This window comes from Aethalodelphis obliquidens, unplaced genomic scaffold (assembly GCF_003676395.1).
Source record: "Aethalodelphis obliquidens isolate GAN/ISIS:26980383/991018 unplaced genomic scaffold, ASM367639v1 scaffold5, whole genome shotgun sequence".
NCBI classification, from domain to species: domain Eukaryota; kingdom Metazoa; phylum Chordata; class Mammalia; order Artiodactyla; family Delphinidae; genus Aethalodelphis; species Aethalodelphis obliquidens.
In genome coordinates this window covers 33,378,729-33,397,525 of record NW_020837949.1, presented here as the reverse complement: position 1 = coordinate 33,397,525, position 18,797 = coordinate 33,378,729, and the positions used below count along the sequence as shown (strand labels likewise).

Below are 18,797 nucleotides of genomic sequence, written 5' to 3'. Positions count from 1 at the left end.
CAACCTGAATTGTTCATTTCCACTGTGCCTTTGAGAAACATAATGGACATGCTGAACAAAAAGACAGGGAGTGAGGGAGAAGGAAGGGGGAAAGAACTAGGAAAAGGGCACTTTTCTCTGAAGAGTTTGAATTCTGATGGATTTCAATGCAGCAGTGGCAAATAGCAGAAATGTTTGAGAAGAAAAGGAGCCATATTACATATACATTGCAACAATAAAGTGATAGATTCCTAACTATAGCATCTCACTGGGTCCATATTACCGCGTCAGACTGTACCCAATGCATTTTTCCTTAGAAATGGGTCTGGAATTCTGAAAATGAATCTAATCCTGCTTAACTGTGGGTATATTACATCCTCTCCTGACCTTGGTTATTGTCAATTTATGCCCTGAAGCACAATGATTAATATCCTATTTAATTTTATGCTGTAGGTACTACTCTATTTCATGTAAATAGCTAATCACTTTTTGAATATCATTAAACAATTGGTTTCAATTTCAAAGTATGTAATACATCTCACATAATCTAAAGAGCCTTTTCTCCATTAAAAGATATAAGGGTACAGTGTTAGTGAAAATTTAAAGATTACATAGACATTGGAAAAGGCTTACAAAGCAAAATTATAACTACTATTTTTAAAGGTATAAGTTACTTAGGTATTAAGGTCTAAGTCTTAGCTTTATTTTATAGAGTAGTAGGCAACTTGATAGATACTTTATGAAGAAGTATTTATTATTCTGATTAAAACACAGGTTACTTTTTCAGAAAAGCAAAATCATTGACATAACAATAGGGAAATATTATTATTAGAAATAAACTCACAAATTTTAAAGACATCTAATAAAGAATTATAAAATGTTTTCAACAAGGTAAAAAACATACTCCTCAAGACAATTCTTCTTTCCAGTAGAAAAAAGTGAACTCCTGATCTAAGAAGTTGCTTTGAAGTGAGAAGTGATTGGCAGTGGTTCCTGATGTCCAAGATTCTCTACCCTAGATTTTAGTCACATCTCATTACTAAGATCATAGAGACTTAAGTGGACTGAGCACTGGCCTTTCCACACATATGCTACCTTTCAGAGTAGCCAATATTCCCTAAAGAAAATTAGCTCACAGGTCAATATATCAAAACGTTAGAGGAAAATGACTATTTTAAAAGTTAAACAGGGCTTCCCTGGTGGCGCAGTGGTTGGGAGTCCGCCTGCCGATGCAGGGGACACGGGTTCGTGACCCGGTCCGGGAGGATCCCACATGCCGCGGAGCGGCTGGGCCCGTGAGCCATGGCCGCTGAGCCTGCGCGTCCGGAGCCTGTGCTCCGCAACGGGAGAGGCCTGCGTACCAAAGATTAAAAAAAAAAAAAAAAAAAAAAAAAAAAAAAAAAAAAAAAAAAAGTTAAACAATATGGAGTGTTAGAAATAACATCAAAAGCAAAAATTTTAGAAATAAGTAAAAGATCACATGAAACCAAGTTTTTAAAATTGACCTAGTGTACATTCTAAAAGAAATAAAGATATTTGTAATATCTTTATAATATAAAATAACTTGTAATAATTTATAATATAAAATAATAACAAGAAAGCATAAAATGGCTGAAGTGATGAAGCAGAAATAGGAGCCATGAAAATATAATACTTGAACAAAATAAAACTATGGAAAAACAGCATAATGCTTATACTTAGAAAGAAATAAAGGAATTACCAAATTAAAGTAATCTCTCAGGAGGGTGATGAAAAGAACCAAGAAACAAAGCATATGAAAGAAAATCTAATTAGTATGTAGGATAGAATTATTAGAACTAAAATACAGACAGGTATTAGGAATCTCAGAGAAAAAGAATAAATAAAACTGGAAGGAAGAAAAAATTTTAAGAAATAATGGAGATGTATTTCCTAGAATTAACACTAAATAAAAGACCAAAAAGTCTTTTATTTTATCTCATCTTATTTTATCATTGTTTTATTTTGATTTAAAAATCAAAGGGCCTATAGAATATCAAAGAAGAAAAACCTACACCCAGACACATTATAGTGAAATTTAAGAGTATACAGTGACAAAGAGAAAGATCGAACAGCCTAAAGAGAAAAAGAGAAGATTATGCTCAAAGGAACAAGAATCTGATTAACATAAAATTTTTCAATAGCAAAATGGATGAAAGAAGAAAGTGAATCAGTATTTTTCAAATGTTTAAAGAAAAGGATTTAAAATACAGAGTTTTATATCCAGCCCAAATATTATCCACATATGAGGTCATGACGAAAAATATTCTTAGAGGTATAAAATGCTTAAGAATATTTTCCCTCAAAGACTAACACTGAAAACAGTTTTGGATGAAGTAAATATGATATAATAAAATATGTCATAAAAAATAATCAAATATCTTGGTAAAGTGGTTGTAGTCTAAAAAAGAAGAAGGGAATCAAAATCAAAGATAAAATGAAATGTATAGGGCTTCCCTGGTGGCGCAGTGGTTGGGAGTCCACCTGCCGATGCAGGGGACACAGGTTCGTGCCCTGGTCCGGGAAGATCCCACATGCCGCGGAGTGGTTGGGCCTGTGAGCCATGGCCGCTAAGCCTGCACGTCTGGAGCCTGTGCGCCACAATGGGAGAGGCCACAACAGTGAGAGGCCCGCGTACCGCAAAAAAAAAAAAAAAAAGAAAATGAAATGTATAACCATATGACTCAGTATTAAAGTCTAGATAATATCAGTATGATTGGATTGGAGTAGTAAAAAAGCCAATGGATGTGAAAGTGGTTAAAAAAAATTACTAAAGAAAAACGTATTAAAATATAGGACTCACTTAAATAATAAAATAAGATGAGAGGAACAGATGAAAATATATCAATAAGAATAATCAATGTAAATAGGTCAAACTCCTCAGCTAAAAGGTTGACAGTTTGGTTAAAAAGACAGTATTTAGATCTATGTAGCTTACAAGAGACACCACTACATTGCAAAAGGACACAAAAGATTGAAAGTTAAAAGATGGGAAAAGATATGTCCAGCAAATTATAACCATAGGAAACCAGTGAACTACATTAATATCAGAGAAAATAGGCTTTAAAATTAGAAAAATTAGGGCTAGAGAGAGTCACTATCTAATAATAAAGAATTCAATTCTCCAAAAAGGCACAGCAATTATGAGTAGGCTTGTACCTAATAGAATAACCTCAAAATATGAAACAAAATGTTTGTAACTACAAGGAGAAATTAATAAATCCATCAACATATTGGGAGATTTCAACACATTTCTCCCTGTTTTTTGAAAAATCAAGTAGACAAAAATAATCAGTAATGTTCTAGATGTGAACAATAAAATAATGTCTTGGCCTAATACATGTATATAGTTCTACATCTACAAATTAGAGGACACACAGTTTTCCAAGTACGTATGGAACGTACATAAATATTGATCATGTACTCAGAAAAAATACTAAAACCAACTCTTCCCCCCCAAAAAATTTCAAACATTTCATAGAGTCCTTGATTTCCTATATATTTAGAAATTCTTAAGTGACTCAAGAGTAAAGACCAAATCATACTGTAATTTAAAAATAAATGAAAGATACTGAAAACACACATAAAGAAACTTCTGGAATATGGCAAAATAATGCTTTGAAGGAAATTTATGCCCTTAAATATGAGAAAAATAGATAAAAATTTGAAATTTGATAAACTAAGTAAATTTCTCAAGAAGTTAGAAGAATAACCAAATAAACCCAAAGCAAGTAAAATAGATAGCAATATAAGATCATAAATCAGTGAAAAACAAAACAATGCAAAAGACAAGTTTTGTTTTGTTTTTTCAATTAACAAACTTGACATGCCTCTTACAAGACTGATTAAAAAGAATGAAGACTAAACAAATGATATCTTAAATGAAAGGAGGATATAACCACAGTACAAGTTGAGATTTATAAGTTTTTTTCCTCAAGAATCAGGAACAAACAAGACTGGGACACCACCCACTTTCTTTTGCCACTTCTTTTTAACATAGTGTTGGAAGTCCTAGCCAGAGCAATTAGGCATGGAAAAGAAAGTCATCCAAATTGGAAAAGAGTAAGTAAAATGATTTTGTTCACAGATGATATGATCCTATATTTAGAAAATCATGAGGCTACACACACACACACACACACACACAAGTATGAAAGCTAATAACTGAATTCAAAGTTGCAGGATACAAAATCAACATGCAAAATATGTTGCATCTTTACACACTAACAAAGAACAATCTGGAAAGGATATTAAGAAGTCAATTCCATTCACAATAACATCAAAAAGAATAAAATATTTGGTAATAAATTTATCCAAGGAGGAAAAGACTTACACACTGAAAACTAAAAAACATTGCTTAAAGAAATTAAAGAAGATATAAATAAATGGAAAGATATCCCATGTTTTTTGATGAGAAGACTTAATATTGTTAAGATGACAGTTCTACCCAGCGCAATCTACAGATGCGATCCAAACCCTATTAAAATCCTAACAGTGGTTTTTGCAGAAATAGAAAAACCCATATTAAAACTCATATGGAATCTCAAAGGACCCTGAATAGCAAAAACAATCTTGAAAGAGAACGAAGTTGGAGGACTCAAATTTTCATATTTCAAAGCTCACTACAAAGCAACAATAATCAAAACAGTGTGGTACTGACATGAAGACAGACATAGAGAGTGGAATAGAGAGCCCAGAAATTAGTCCTCAAATATATGGTCAAATGAGTTTTGACAAGAGTGCCAAGACCAAGACAGTTTTTTCAACAATCTTGAGAAACTAGATAGCCACATGAAGAAGGTGAGGTTGGATTCTTACACCATAAACAAAAATTTCTCAAAATGGATCAACGACTTAAACATAAGGGTTAAGGCTATAACACTCCTAGAAGAAAAGATGAGGGAAAATCTTCATGATATTGGGTTTGGTGATGATTTTTTGGATGTGATAGCAAAATTACAGGCAACAACAACAACCAAAACAGATAAATTGGACTTCATCAAAATTTAAAACTTTTGTACATCAAAGGATACTATCAAGTGAGTGAAAGGACAACTCACAAAATGGGAGAAATTACTTGCAAATCACATATCTGTCCAGAGATTAATATCTAGACTACATAAAATAAACTCATATGACTCACAAAAACAACAACAAAATAATCCAATTTAAAAAATGAGCAAAGAACTTGAATAGACGTTTCTCTGAAAAAGATACACAAATGACCAATAAGGACATTGAAAGATACTCAACATCATTAGTCATTAGGGAAATATAAATCAATACCACAAAGTTTTACAACTTCACACTCATTAAGATAAGATGACTATTATTAAAAGAAAGGAGGGCTTCCCTGGTGGCACAGTGGTTGAGAGTCTGCCTGCCGATGCAGGGGACACGGGTTCATGCCCCGGTCTGGGAAGATCCCACATGCTGCGGAGAGCTAGGCCCGTGAGCCATGGCCGCTGAGCCTGCACGTCCGGAGCCTTTGCTCCGCAAAGGGAGAGGCCACAATAGTGAGAGGCCCGCGTACCGCAAAAAAAAAAAGAAAGGAAAACATGTTGGTGAGGCTATGGAAAAAATATTACCCTTGTTCATTGCCACTGAGAATGTGAAATGATGCAGCCACTGTGGAAAACAGTATGACAGTTCTTCAAAAGTTAAACATAAAATTAGCATATGACCAACAATTTCTCACCTCTAGGTATATACCAGTAAGAGTTGAAAGCAGATACTCAAACAGATATTTGCACACCAATGCCCACAGAAGCACTAAAGAGCCAAAGGGTAGAAACAATCCAAATGCCCATCAATAGATGAATGGATAAGTAAAACGTGGTATATACATATTATGGGATATTATTCAGCCATAAAAGGTAATGAAGTACGGATACATGTTACAACATGTATGAATCTTGAAAACATTATGCTAAGTGAAATAAGCCGATAGAAAAGGACAAATATTGTATGATTCCACTTACATGAGGTACCTAGAATAGTCAAATTTATGCAGGAAGAAAGAATAGAGGTTACTAAGGGCTGGAGGTAAGGGGAAATGGGAAGTTATTGTTTAATGGGTTCAGGGTTTCTGTTTGCAAGAATGAAAAAGCTCTGGGAATGTATAGCAGTAATGGTTGCACAACAATGTGAATCTATGTTATGCCACTGAATTGTACACTTTAAAATGTTTATAATAGCAAATTTTATGTTACACATGTTTTACCACAATAAAAAAGATAATAACAGAGATTACCTATAATAATTTTCCAATGATTGTGAATGCTTAGGAAAAATACATAAATTTCTAGAAAAGTATTATTTGGTAGAACTTACTACACAAGTAATTAATAGTCTTGAATAGTCGTATAATTACTGAAGAAATCAAAACAAGCTTTAAACATATTACACAAGAAAATATCTGGACTAGACAGTTTTATGGGCAAAACTGTCACATTTTCAAGAAACATACCATCTCAATTTTGTACAAACATTTCCAGACAATAGAGACAAGAGAAAATATGTTCCAATTCATTGAGACTGAAACCATATGAAAACATTATTAGAAACAAATATTATAGACCCATTTCATTCATTCTATAAATCGTAAGCAAAATATTATTAGTAATTTTAATTCAAGAGAATATAAACAAGGTAACTTACCATAATCAAGTTGGATTTCCCATAAATATATTTATGACGTTAAAAAAGAAAAATAAACTCTATGATCATCTCAATAGATTTTTAAAAAGTATCTGATAAAATTCAATCCCATTTATTATAAAATTCTTAGTTTGTGAGAGGACAATAACTTTCAATAATAGAAAAATATAGCTTTGTCAGTGTTTAAAATCAGTGTTTCCCTATGAGAAAATAAAATCTGTGTCCAAAATTATTGTACAAATATTCAAACAACCATTTACTCTCAGGCCAAATACAGTAAAGGGCAGCATAAATGATCTGACCTAAATTCCACATATGTTTTTTCTGTTTTGCCCTCTTCCCTCTCCATGTACTAGGTCCAATCTATTACCCAGTTATGACATTTTTTTCTTTTAAATCATTAGTCAGTTTAAATTGTCTTCCCTATCCTCGTATCTCAAGATCCTCAGGGCCTTCAGCCTAAGATATGTCCCTCCCTCCAGTAGCCCTCCATCCCTCTCAGTTAGTTTCCAACTGCTCTTCTCAAACCAACTCATGTTTTAAAAAATACAACTTTATTCTGATCTCTCCCAGCTCAAAAACCTAAAATTTAAACCTCTCCCCTTTAACTCACATATTAAGTTCAAACCCTTGTGTCCAGCTTTCAAAATCTCATTAAATGGCCCCACATTATCTGGTCAACATTATTTCCCACTACCCTCAAGTTCTGAAAGATTTCTCATCACCACATACACATATGTAGACTATGTCACAGCTTGTAAAAATAGATCTCCCACTCCAGTGGGAGGGAAGAGGCAAGAAGATAGAATGTTGCCAAACGGAACCTATGAATCCACATATGGAAAATTTTTAAAAGATAATAAAATACAAGCAATATCATAATATATATATGCAACACCATAGATAGTTGAGTATTTATTATACACCAGATATTCAGATAAGCATGTTTCATAGTAATAACAAAAAACAGCTTCTCAGGTAATCTTTATAATAACTTTGTGAGTGAAGTCTCATAGTTCCCATTTTAAATATCAATAATTAAAACTCTGAAAAATTAAGTACTTACCTCAAGATCATACAGTTGTAATAAATAAAAGACTTGAGATGAAAACCTAGGTCCATCTAACACAGAGGCTGGATTCTTTACTACCTATCCTATTGTGGAAGGGCTCTTGTCTTAACACTTTTAATGGTAAGAAGTGTTTTGAAAACTCAAAAAAGTTGGAGGCCATTGGAGAATATTTTTCTCAGTTTTATTCTTGCCCACTGCTATTTTCTGCACCTCAAATGTCCTCACGCTTTCTTTAAGTATCAAACTACAACCTACTCTCTAAGGCTCAACTTAAGGTGCAAACATCTCCAACACTCTCCCTACGGCAACCTGGCTTAATTTTTTTCTTCACCAAAACGCTATAGTATGAGGAAACTTGACCACAAATTCAATAATTTAATTCATTTTTATTGTTTTACCCCTCTTCATTTATATTCACTCAGCAAGGGAGAGGGTACTATAGTACCCAGGAACACTCATGTTTCTGAAAACTGATTATGTAAAACCCTGAGAATTTCCTGGAGATACATACATGTGCATTTGTGTATATGCATACATACATATAATATGCATATATGTATATTACATATGGGTGTGTGTGGTGTGTGTGTGATGTATCTATCCCCCAGATAATCCCATTATAAATACAAAAAAGGAAATAAAATTATATATATATATACATATATTTCCAGACAATTTTTCAGTATAGAGACTAAAAGAAGAAAAACTTCTAAACTCATACATAGATGTGTATGTGTGATATCTATATATCTATATCTATATCAAATATTTAGTGTGAGTTTCATGGGAAAGTGAGGGGATTTTGAGTTGTTTGGACCCTCTATTTTGCTTTTCTCTGAAGACATTTACTGTGAATGCAAAATGGCAAAATTGAGCTTGATACTGTTAGATAGAATAATTGTAGGCATAGAAAGAAGATAAACTTCAGGAATAAAGAGTGAACACTGTAGGAGAGCATATATCACACAATGTAAGCATACATAAAAACTGGCATTTAAGAGAATATTTTCTTTCCTTTTGTGTATTTATTCTTTCCTCTAGTTTACCTTTAAACATAGTAAACTAGATTTTTCCAGTTTTAGGACATGTACAATTGATCTCCCCCTAACTTTATTTTATTTGCTGAAGCAGGGCTATGAGGTTTGAATGATAAACATTGAAAAGAGAAATCCCACTGAGTTATTTTTTTTTCGTTCTATTATAAGTGAATAAAAATAATCTTTTGGGCGGGAGTGGGAGATTCCTGTCCTTGACCAGCTGGTTCATAAAGCAAATAGAAAAGATAAAATACAAAACAGAGAATGGTAACATAATAAATGCTTTTGCATCATACACTTTATATATATATAATCTGTTTAGTACCAAATGTAAACGCTGCAACAAATAATTAGTAGAACCTTCACTTTTTGATAAAAAGGTCACAATATAACATTATTTTTAACAATTGTTTAACTAAATAGACTATAAAAATATTTTTACTGTAGCCAAAGCATTAAAAACTATCTTCTAAGTAAATAAGCTTGTCAGTACAGCAGACTATATGTTACACTTTTCAACGCTCAACTTCTACATACCTTATTTTATTGACTATTAGTTTATAAAGTTTAAATTCAGTATTTAAGGTGGTTTCATCTCCAAACATTGAAAGAATTCCAAAATGCACTTGCTCACCAGTTTTAACTTTGAAGTGTCTATAACCTTCACAATAGCAATGGTTTTCTCTTTCTCCTTCATCATTTTCTTTTCCTTACACTTGCAAGCAATAACTGGGAGAGCTGTGCAGAAACTTCTAAGGTGAACTTTGGTTCTTCCTTGGACTTTAAGTCTAATCTGCTCTAGATTGTGATTGACAAAAGCTTGCTTGTTGGTGTTCTGTAGTCCTTTCAAGTTCCAACCAAGCACAGGGGGTTGTTAATATTTACTCAGTCCTTGTCTCTGAAATAGTCTTGAACTATAACAGTATACTGAGATTGTCAAATGCCACCAGCATTTACAGACACTTGATTGAAAAATACCCATCTATGATAAAAGAAATGAGTTACTGTGCACAACCACATCTCTGAAAGGGAGAGGTGAAACTAAGACTAAAGGGTAGAAATTATAGGGAGACAGATTTAAACTCAGAGGCTAAACAATCCTTTGGCTGGAATGTGACAGAGGATCGGATCAGGCTAAGGTCCCTTCAGATTCTAAGATTCTACAATTCTATGAAATGGCTTCCTTCTGAGGCTGCTAGCACAGCAGAGTGGGTAAGATTGTGCATTTGGTGTCATACAGGATTGGATTCAAACCCCTCTCTTGACATTCACTAACTATATGAACTTGAGTGAGTTACTGAACTTCTCTAAGCCTCTTTCCTCATTTGTAAAATGATAATCCATAATAATAGTCTCTATCTCATATGTTTGTTGTGGTGATTAAATTTTCATGAAAAGTATTTTGCACAATCCTTGTCACATAGCAAGTACCCAAGGCATAGTAGCTATTATTATTGTTGTTATCCTTATTGCTGCTGATTTTAGCCATTAAAAAATCTCCTAAATGGTAATGTATAATGGGAACAATTTTTTAAAATATTGTGTGTGAATTTTAAAGTATTTATTTCATATGTATTTGCTGAGCACCTATGATGTGCTAGACATTTGTGCTGGGTACTGAGAATAAAATAATGAACAGGTCACTCTTTTAGGCTTTAGGGACACAGCAGTGAACAAGACAGACAAGATCACCAGCTTCCAGGAGTTTACATTTTAAGGGTGGGAGCACACAATAAATAGGTAAATAAAATAAAACACAAGATAATTTTTGTAACTCTAATCCTAAGTGTCCCAGGGAATTAAATAAGATATTGATTTAGGAAGTGTGGGATGGGGTCTTCCAAATAGGGTGATTGTGGAAGACCTCTCTGACAAGTTGATATGGACTAAAGATCTGAGGCATAAAGAGATAATCATGCAAAGATCTGGGACAAAATCGTTCCAAGCCCAAAAAAGGAAATTCCATGGTCCTAAAATGATAATATGCATGTCATATTCAAGGAGTAGGAAGAAGGCTATCAAGACCAGAGCCTAAAGTTACAGGGAAGTGCTGACTATGGTAAAGGGTCCTGGTTATATTCTGAGGATTTCAGGAAGTTAACAGAATGCTCAGCAGTCAGAGAAACAGGATCTGAGTTTTGCTATGTGAAGATCGTTCTGGCTGCTGTGTGATCAACAGCCGTACGGGGGAAAGAAGTAGCAGAGAGCTTAGTTCTGAAGTTCAAGTGAGAGATGATCATAGCCTGGAAAAGGGTTTTAGTAGAGGAGCTGATAAGCTGTGAGATTCAGGAAATCTGGGATGCAGAGTAGGAGGGCATACTGGTAAATGTGGTTGTGTGGAAGTAAGAGAGAGAAGAAGAATTACTTTTTTTGGAGGGTGTTGGTTCTAGATGGATAAGGAGGGGGACAAAAACTTCTTTTCAGTCAGATTAGGTTTGAGATGTCTGTTGGAAGCACAAAAGATGTTAGGGTAGCAGTAAGACATACGAATCTAGCATTAGGGGAGACAGCTAGGCTGGAGAAGGGTTGAGATCACCAACAGAATGTATAGATATGTGAGAAAAGAGGACTGAAGTCTAAGCCTGGGAGCACTTTAGCATGTAGATGTCTATTAGAAGAGAAAGAACCAGTAAGGTGGGTGAAAAGCCAAAAAATATGGCGCTACAGAATCCCAGATAATACTTCAGGAAGGAGGGAGTGGTCAACCATGGCTACTGCCACAGAGAAACCAAGCCTGGTGAGAAAGGAGAATTTACTATTGGCTTCGGTACTCATTGGTTTTAAGAGCTCTTTTAGAATTGTAAGGGCAACAGCTGTATTGGAGAGTAGAGGATGGGAGGTAAGGAAATGGAAGCAGAGAGAGTTCTGAGGGGTAGGGAGTCAGGAAATGATGTGGTAGCTCGAGAGGAACTGCATTCAAAGGGAGTTGTTTGATTTGGTTTTATTTGGGGGGAATCTTAGTAAAGACAAGTGTAATGCTGATATTTATAATTCAATACATCAGAATAGACCGATGATACAGGAGGAGTTGCTATTTAGAGAGGGAGAGTGCTTGAGAAGGTAAGAATTTGTGAGATCTAGGACACAAGTAGTTGGGCTGGCTTCAGATTATGAGCTGGGACAATTCTATTCTAACAGAAGGGATGGCAGAGAAAATCAAAACAGATGCAGGTGGTCTTATAGAATTTGTGATGCAAAGCTAACAAGTAAGTTCTAACCTGATTGCATATATTTTCTCTCTGAAGTATGTTGTGAAAGAGAAATCAGCTAGAAAATGGAGAATGGATGGGGAATGGTGGAGATTTGAGAAGAGAAGAGAAAGTATAATGTTGTCTTAATTAATGAGAATTTTCACCAAGGAATAGCTGTAGTATTGTCTGGTAGTAGTGAAAGCCCCTATGAAATTTTGGTGATGTATTGGAGGTGAGTACTACGAGCAATGTGGTAAAATTTTATCCATTCAGCTACCCAGGTGAAGATGTGGAGTAAGATGAAAAATAAGTTTAATCAGGGTTGGGCTTTTGTTAGGAGAATAAAATGAAGAAAAATGGGTATATGCTAAGAGTGTTCGCAAGAGAAATGGTTATAGTACTTGACCAAGAATAGGTTAAGAAAGAAATTGTCAAAATGTCATAAGTGAGGGGCCGGGGCAGCCCACCCCACCCCCCCGTCCCCACTGCCTACGAGGGCCAGCGTGGGCTCTGGGTGAATGTGGCCATGGAGGGTTCTCCGGAATCAGGGCCCAGAGGTCCACAGGACCCAATCCCGGGCTTTGAAAAGAGCACAGCACATCTGGCACTGACCTGGAGCACAATGCCACGCTTCCCCCAGTGTCAGCTGGAGGACCCAGAGTACCGCCAGTTGGAGTACAAAGGTGAGCAGGGTGGGGCTGTATGCTGGGCACCACAGGGTGACCCACAGAGGCTGGTGTTCGGCCCGAACCAAAGGCTGGCCTCAGACAACCCGTCTGGTGGACTGCAGTTTGCCAACACATAACGAAGAAAAGATTGGTTCAAAGAGGGAAAAGGCTGACGGGACCCCCAACCCCGCACGACCACACCCCCGGCCACAGATGGTAGAGCAAATTACGCCCTGGATGGAGGGGCAGACGAACAGCGATCCAGCTCACCAAGCTGAGCTCTATGCAGCCCTGGCCTTGTCCTGCCCTTCCTGGAGGTCTCAGAGAGATAGAGACGGAGGAAGGAGAAGGGGGCCAGTTATTGCATACACTGGCCGCTTTCATTTTCCAAGGTGGAGGAAATCCTCACCATATTAATGGCATGGAAAAAAGAAAGAAGAAGTATCCAACGGCAGAGGAAAGAGTCCAATGGACCTGATTCTCTGCACAGAGAATGCTGAAGGTGACCCCCTCTGCCCCCAAAAGAAAACAGAACAAAACAGAACAAAACTCGTCAGGAAACTCAGTTTGATTGCAGGGTAGAAACTTCGTCGACACTACAGAAATCGGTTGCCTTTCTGTACATTCACAACAAACTATCTGAATGAGGAAGGAAGAAGAGAACCCTGTGGACAATGACGGTAACAACACAAAAAAAATACCTAGGAGTCCATCTAACCCATGACCTACAAGACCCGTAACTCAGAAAACTGGATGAGAGACATACCAATGAAAGAAAATGAAAATGATACACACAAAACATGGAAAGATAGGTGGTGCTCATGGATCGCAAAAGTCCGTCTTGTGGAAATGATTCCACACCCCCAAGGCAATCCAGAGATGCAATGCCATTCCTCTCAAAATACCCACGGATTTTCTCAGACAAGTACAACCAAGAATTCCAAAATGCGTCTGGAAACACAAAAGAACCTAGAGAGTGTCAATACGCTCTTCAGACAGAAGCACAGACTTTGGACTTCCCACACTGCCTGATTTCGAACTAGCCTGCCAACCTGCCATCATCAAGACATCATGGTATAGGCACACAAGACATCCACATAGATCCATGGAGGAGAAAGGAGAGACCAGAAAGAAAGCCACGCTTATGTGTCTATTCGTCTCTGACAAAGGAGGTGAGAAGGTCCCGTGGGGATATGATAGCCTGTGCAATGAATGGTGTTGGGGAAACAGGACCGCTCCATGCACAAGCATCACAATGCCACCTACAACAAGAAACTCACACCAAATCGACTACTGCAACGTAAAACCTGAAGCCAGGCGAGGCCTAGAAGAAACCCATAGGTACTGCGTTCTTGGACCTCAGTCTTGGAACCATGTTTGTGGATTGGTGTCCCCAAGCAAGGGAAAGAGAAGCACAATAAACCCAGCTGGGGCTCCAGGCGACTGAAAAGGTTTTCAACAGCACAGGCAAGCGTATGCATGACGAAAGAGGCAGTGGACCGAATGTGAGAAAACACTGATTTGCAAATGTTGTATCTGAGAATGGCGATCATCTGGAAAACAGACTGAGAAGTTGCACAACACAAGCCTTTGAGACACAAAAACCCTAACCTGACGCTTAACCCTAATAATGTGTGTGTGTAATTATTTGCACTGATAGTTATTTTATACTCAATATACCTAGATTATGTATAATAAACATATTCTATATCAAAAAAGATGTCATGAGTGAGAAATAATAGCTATTGAGAAAAACAGTGGTAGAGTCAATTGATTTGGAGTCTCCACAAGCTTGAGCAATGGTGAAGTAAGAACATTAGAGTAGGTGCACTGAAAAACAGAATGTAATGGTCAAAAAGTATGAAATAAAAATGTTATAGGATAGAGAAATACATAATAACAAGATCTAAGATATCATCATGTGAAGGGATGGCTGGATAGGAAGGAGAAAAATACCATTGACACCAAGGAGACTGAGAAACTGAGAGGTTAAGGTATTGATGAAAACACAGCTGATTTCACTGAATGTTTCTTGCACTTTGGGTCTTTTCAGTCCAATTTACAAAATTGTTGCAGTAAGAACGAATTGACAGTTGCCTAGTTCTCTTGGTCAAATAGAAATTGAGAGGTAACTTCTGCTTAATTATTCTGAGTCTAGTCACTAATCACTCAATATTCTGGGTCAGAAATACCTGGGCTAAATTGATCTGTGAAAACCTTGAACTATTCCATTCAATCTGGGGAAATGTGAAGGACCACCACAAGTGGATCCTTAGCAGCTTCCAAGCTTTCCACCAACAGAAGTTAGAACATGATTTTTAATTAAGCCTATATGCAGTGGTCCTGGGATAAATCTACACTCAAGGTTTTCTGCTTAAGTCACAGCAAAAGAACCCCAAAGTGACTAACAGCACAATCAGTAGACTGCCCCTAAGATTTTGCAATTTCTGTGAGAACTACAGAAAATATGTCAAATACTCAGCAACGTGCCTGTGACATAGTAGGTGAGACATTAAGAAAAATTATTATTATTGATAAATATCCTCACTTTTGAAGCTTAGCATTATGGGCATCTGTTGTTTCAGCCTCTCTAGAATTCATTTACATTTATTTTGGTAACAACTCCTGCTCTCCTGGTTCTCACTCTTAACCTAGATAATTTGTTTTGTGGAGCTGCCTGATTCACAGCTCTAGCGTGGGCCCAAGACCCAGAAAAATTAGCTGACAGTTAGATATATGACAGAAATTGCTCCACAAGGAATTAGCCCAGAGATTGAACTGGAACTAAGCGGGAAAGGAAGCTCTCCTCTTAAGTTTTTAAGCTTGACTTAATGTATCCACCAGGATGCATTTGGTTATGACAATCAGAAAATCCTGACACAATTAGCTTATAAAATAAAGGAAAAAAATCTTACTTAATGTGTGAGATCCATAGGTAAAGAATTCTCCAGGGGCATATAAGCAGTATTTCTTTGCATTCCGTTTGGATTTTCCTCTCCCTTTGTTTCTTTAGTTTTTCCTCAGTTTATTTACCTTCTGGGCAATAAAATGACTACATAAGTCACATTGTCTTACATCATGGAGAGGCAAAACCTTCTCTTTCTTGGGTCTCCTTTAAAGGCTAAAGTAAATTCTAGAAGACCCCAGGAACCTGCTCAACTTGCCAGAATTGCAACACAAGCTCATTCTTAAAACAATCTCTGGCCAGGGAAACAGAGTCACCAGGGTTGGCTTAAATTAATCAGAAACTTCCTCTTCCTTGTGAAGGAGTGGATGTCTGAAAAAAAACTGGGTTAGCAAGGAAGAATTGTGTGCATAGCTAGGAATAAGCTGTGATAGTGTCTGCTCAACAGCTGAGAATAAGGCCAGTACAGAACAAAGGCAAAGTTATGGAGGGATGTTCACATACAATATTACTTAGGAATTTGTGGATGACATGAGCCAACAAATTCCTTTCATACTTAAGCCCCATATTAGCCAGGTTCTATCATCTACAACCAAAAGTTCACTAGCTAAAATGCTTACTCAAAGCATTCCTCTGAATCTAACAGGTCTTTATTTTTATCCACATGAACTATAAATATCCTTCAGAATTTCCTATCTCTGTTCTACCACCTATTCTTATACATTCTTTTTTTCTGACTTCTTGCCTTTTCTTATGTTGTTCTCTCAACTTGTTATACTTTGCTGCCTTCATGTCTACCTCTTAAAATCTTAACCTTCCTTTATAACTGTATCTCAAATATCATCTTTTCCTAAAGCATTCCAAAAATATCTCAATTTCGCATGGTTTCTACTTTAGTCAAACTCCAGGGCAACTCTCTGACTAGCATTTAAAAAAATTATATATATATATATATATATATGCCATCTACCAAGATTTAATATAAAAATAGTTTTGGCAATAAATATTTTCAATTATTCTCATAATGCAGAAGAAGAAAGTGAAATAAAGAGAAGTGACTTGCACAATACCTAGATGACAACTTGGGTTAATACCAAGATCCATATTCTTTCCCTCCCTGTCTCTCAGGTGTGCCTCACTGCACTGCCTCACTATCATGTTGCCTCTTGATATGTGAATTGTGTCTCACTCAACTTCTGGTTTCCTATAGTGCACGTATTGTGCTTTGCATATAATAACTATTGAATAAATATTTGGTCAGTTGAACTGCTTGGGGTTATATCTTGATCCTGATTTATCAATGATTATTGATTGGCCAACAGCAGATACTTCTTTATATAAGTACAAATAGGCCAGTAGTATCTATCTTTTACATTCTGTATATCAAAAGCAAATTCCCAATACTCACTGTCACCAGTTTGCATGGAATAAGCAATCTATGCAACCTCTACAAAACAAGTAAGATAATTTGACAAAGAGAATGTTTCAATATACAATTTCAATGAAATAAGTACCACATACAAGGAAGAGAAGATTGCAGGAAATTAATATCATTTCCTCAGACCCAGAAGTTGAATACTAGTTAAGAAAATAGTAACCTCATGCTGTTGAATTAGATGGGGAAACTTAGCATTAATAACATTTATATAGATAATTTGTTAGATTTCCTATAAATATGCTGCTTAAAACCTGAAGAGAGAAGAGGTAGAAAGAATTGTCACTTCATTCTAAAAAACGAACGAACAAACAGGCAAAAAACAAACAAAAAAAATCCACCAAAAAAACCTTCAAAAAAAACCTAGATTTTAAACCTCATTTGATCTTTGTCTAATAGTGGTATTAATGACTTGTTATAAAGTGGAGGTCCTTTGTACGAGAGAAAAGGAGGAGAGAGATAATTCTCCTTTTTGTAGTCTATTTGGGAATTAATAAAGAAAAGAGGGATGCTTTGTCTAATTTTTTTCTTAAAGTTTTAAATTTAAAATGTCCATTGTTAATATTAATACAACTTAGCCCACTGATTTACTGATGAACAGTATCTAGTCAGAATTCACTTTCTTTAAATGAAATGTTTAACAATTAAATCACAATCTTTCATATTTTTTCTCATGTTTTCTCAAAGGTCTAAAACCATAAACAAACAAACCAACAACAACCCTTCAAACTGTATAGAAAGAGCTTGCACACCCTTTACAGATTCATTTCTAGAGATTAATAAATGAACAATGAGAAGGCAACAGTAATCAAATAGGAGATAAGATAACTCTTCACTGCATATTATTCCAGGAATTTGTGATTTCAACACAGAAATCTGTCTACATGCCTTAAAGTAGTGTGAGGCTCTTCTAGCTTTCTTCAGTTCATCTTTAACCTTTGGTTATTGGCTCAGAAGTAAAGTTATATTTTTGTTGTTATAATTTTTTTCTTTCCTCTATAAGGTGTAGAGCCTCTGAATCTGATAGCTGTTAGTCATGGTAAAATAGTTAAAATTTAGCCATGAACTTAACATATTATGATATGTTGTGCTTCAAACGGAAATCTGAAGATTTCACAGAAAATGCTATAGCAGACTAGATATATAATTAGATGGTGTTTATAGAGATTAGGTAGGTAAGTAGATAGATAGATAGACAGATAGAATAGTACACGTCCTATTATCTTCCTCAATAAAATTATGTATCTTTTTTTCTGCCCCAATAAATATTTTTTAATATTTATCTATCTTGTACCTGTTTCAAAAGTGCAGAAGAAAACACCACTTATTAATCAAATGAAATTTCTTGTTTTATCATCATATGCTATTATTGATTTTAATCTCATTGACCTCCTCAGGTCTGGAAACACTTACTGTTCTTTGCATTAGCAGAGGAGAGTCTGTTCCTTCCTCTTTAAAACTCGATTCCGTACCGATTATATCCTCAATAACGTCCTCCATCTAGCAAAATATAATACATTTAGAATATTGTGCATAATGATAAAAGTTGCACGTCAGTCTGAGTTCAGAGAGAAAAATTTTAGCAATCTTTAGAAGTTTTTTTAGAATATTTAGATTATATGTGTATCAAAACGCAGAATATTTTAGAACTTAAAATGAAGTAATCCTGACACTCTGATCTGTGTTGCTTTTCCTTGCATTAGCTTACGCCAGCTGGCAGGTGATGGCTGGGCAAATCACCCTGGGTTAGTCCTTTGGAAATTAGTATCTGCATAAATAGAGTGATTATCATGAATACCTTGAGCCAGAGCTCATATACTTAGCTTGTAGAG

At 35.8% G+C, this 18,797-nt stretch overlaps 1 protein-coding gene across 3 annotated transcripts in view; it reads right to left on the bottom strand.

Moving 5' to 3' along the window:
- The window catches only part of TFEC (transcription factor EC), a 79,096-nt gene that overhangs the window by 17,528 nt on the left and 42,771 nt on the right, over nucleotides 1–18,797 (bottom strand). The window contains exon 3 of one of the 3 annotated variants that reach the window (XM_027102134.1): nucleotides 18,379–18,465. The exons of 1 other annotated variant lie outside the window; for it this stretch is intronic. In XM_027102134.1, the coding sequence (XP_026957935.1) occupies nucleotides 18,379–18,465 (87 nt within the window). Of the gene's footprint in view, nucleotides 1–9,400; nucleotides 9,467–18,378; nucleotides 18,466–18,797 lie in introns of those variants that run through there. One more of the 3 variants, XM_027102136.1, reaches the window with a different exon arrangement.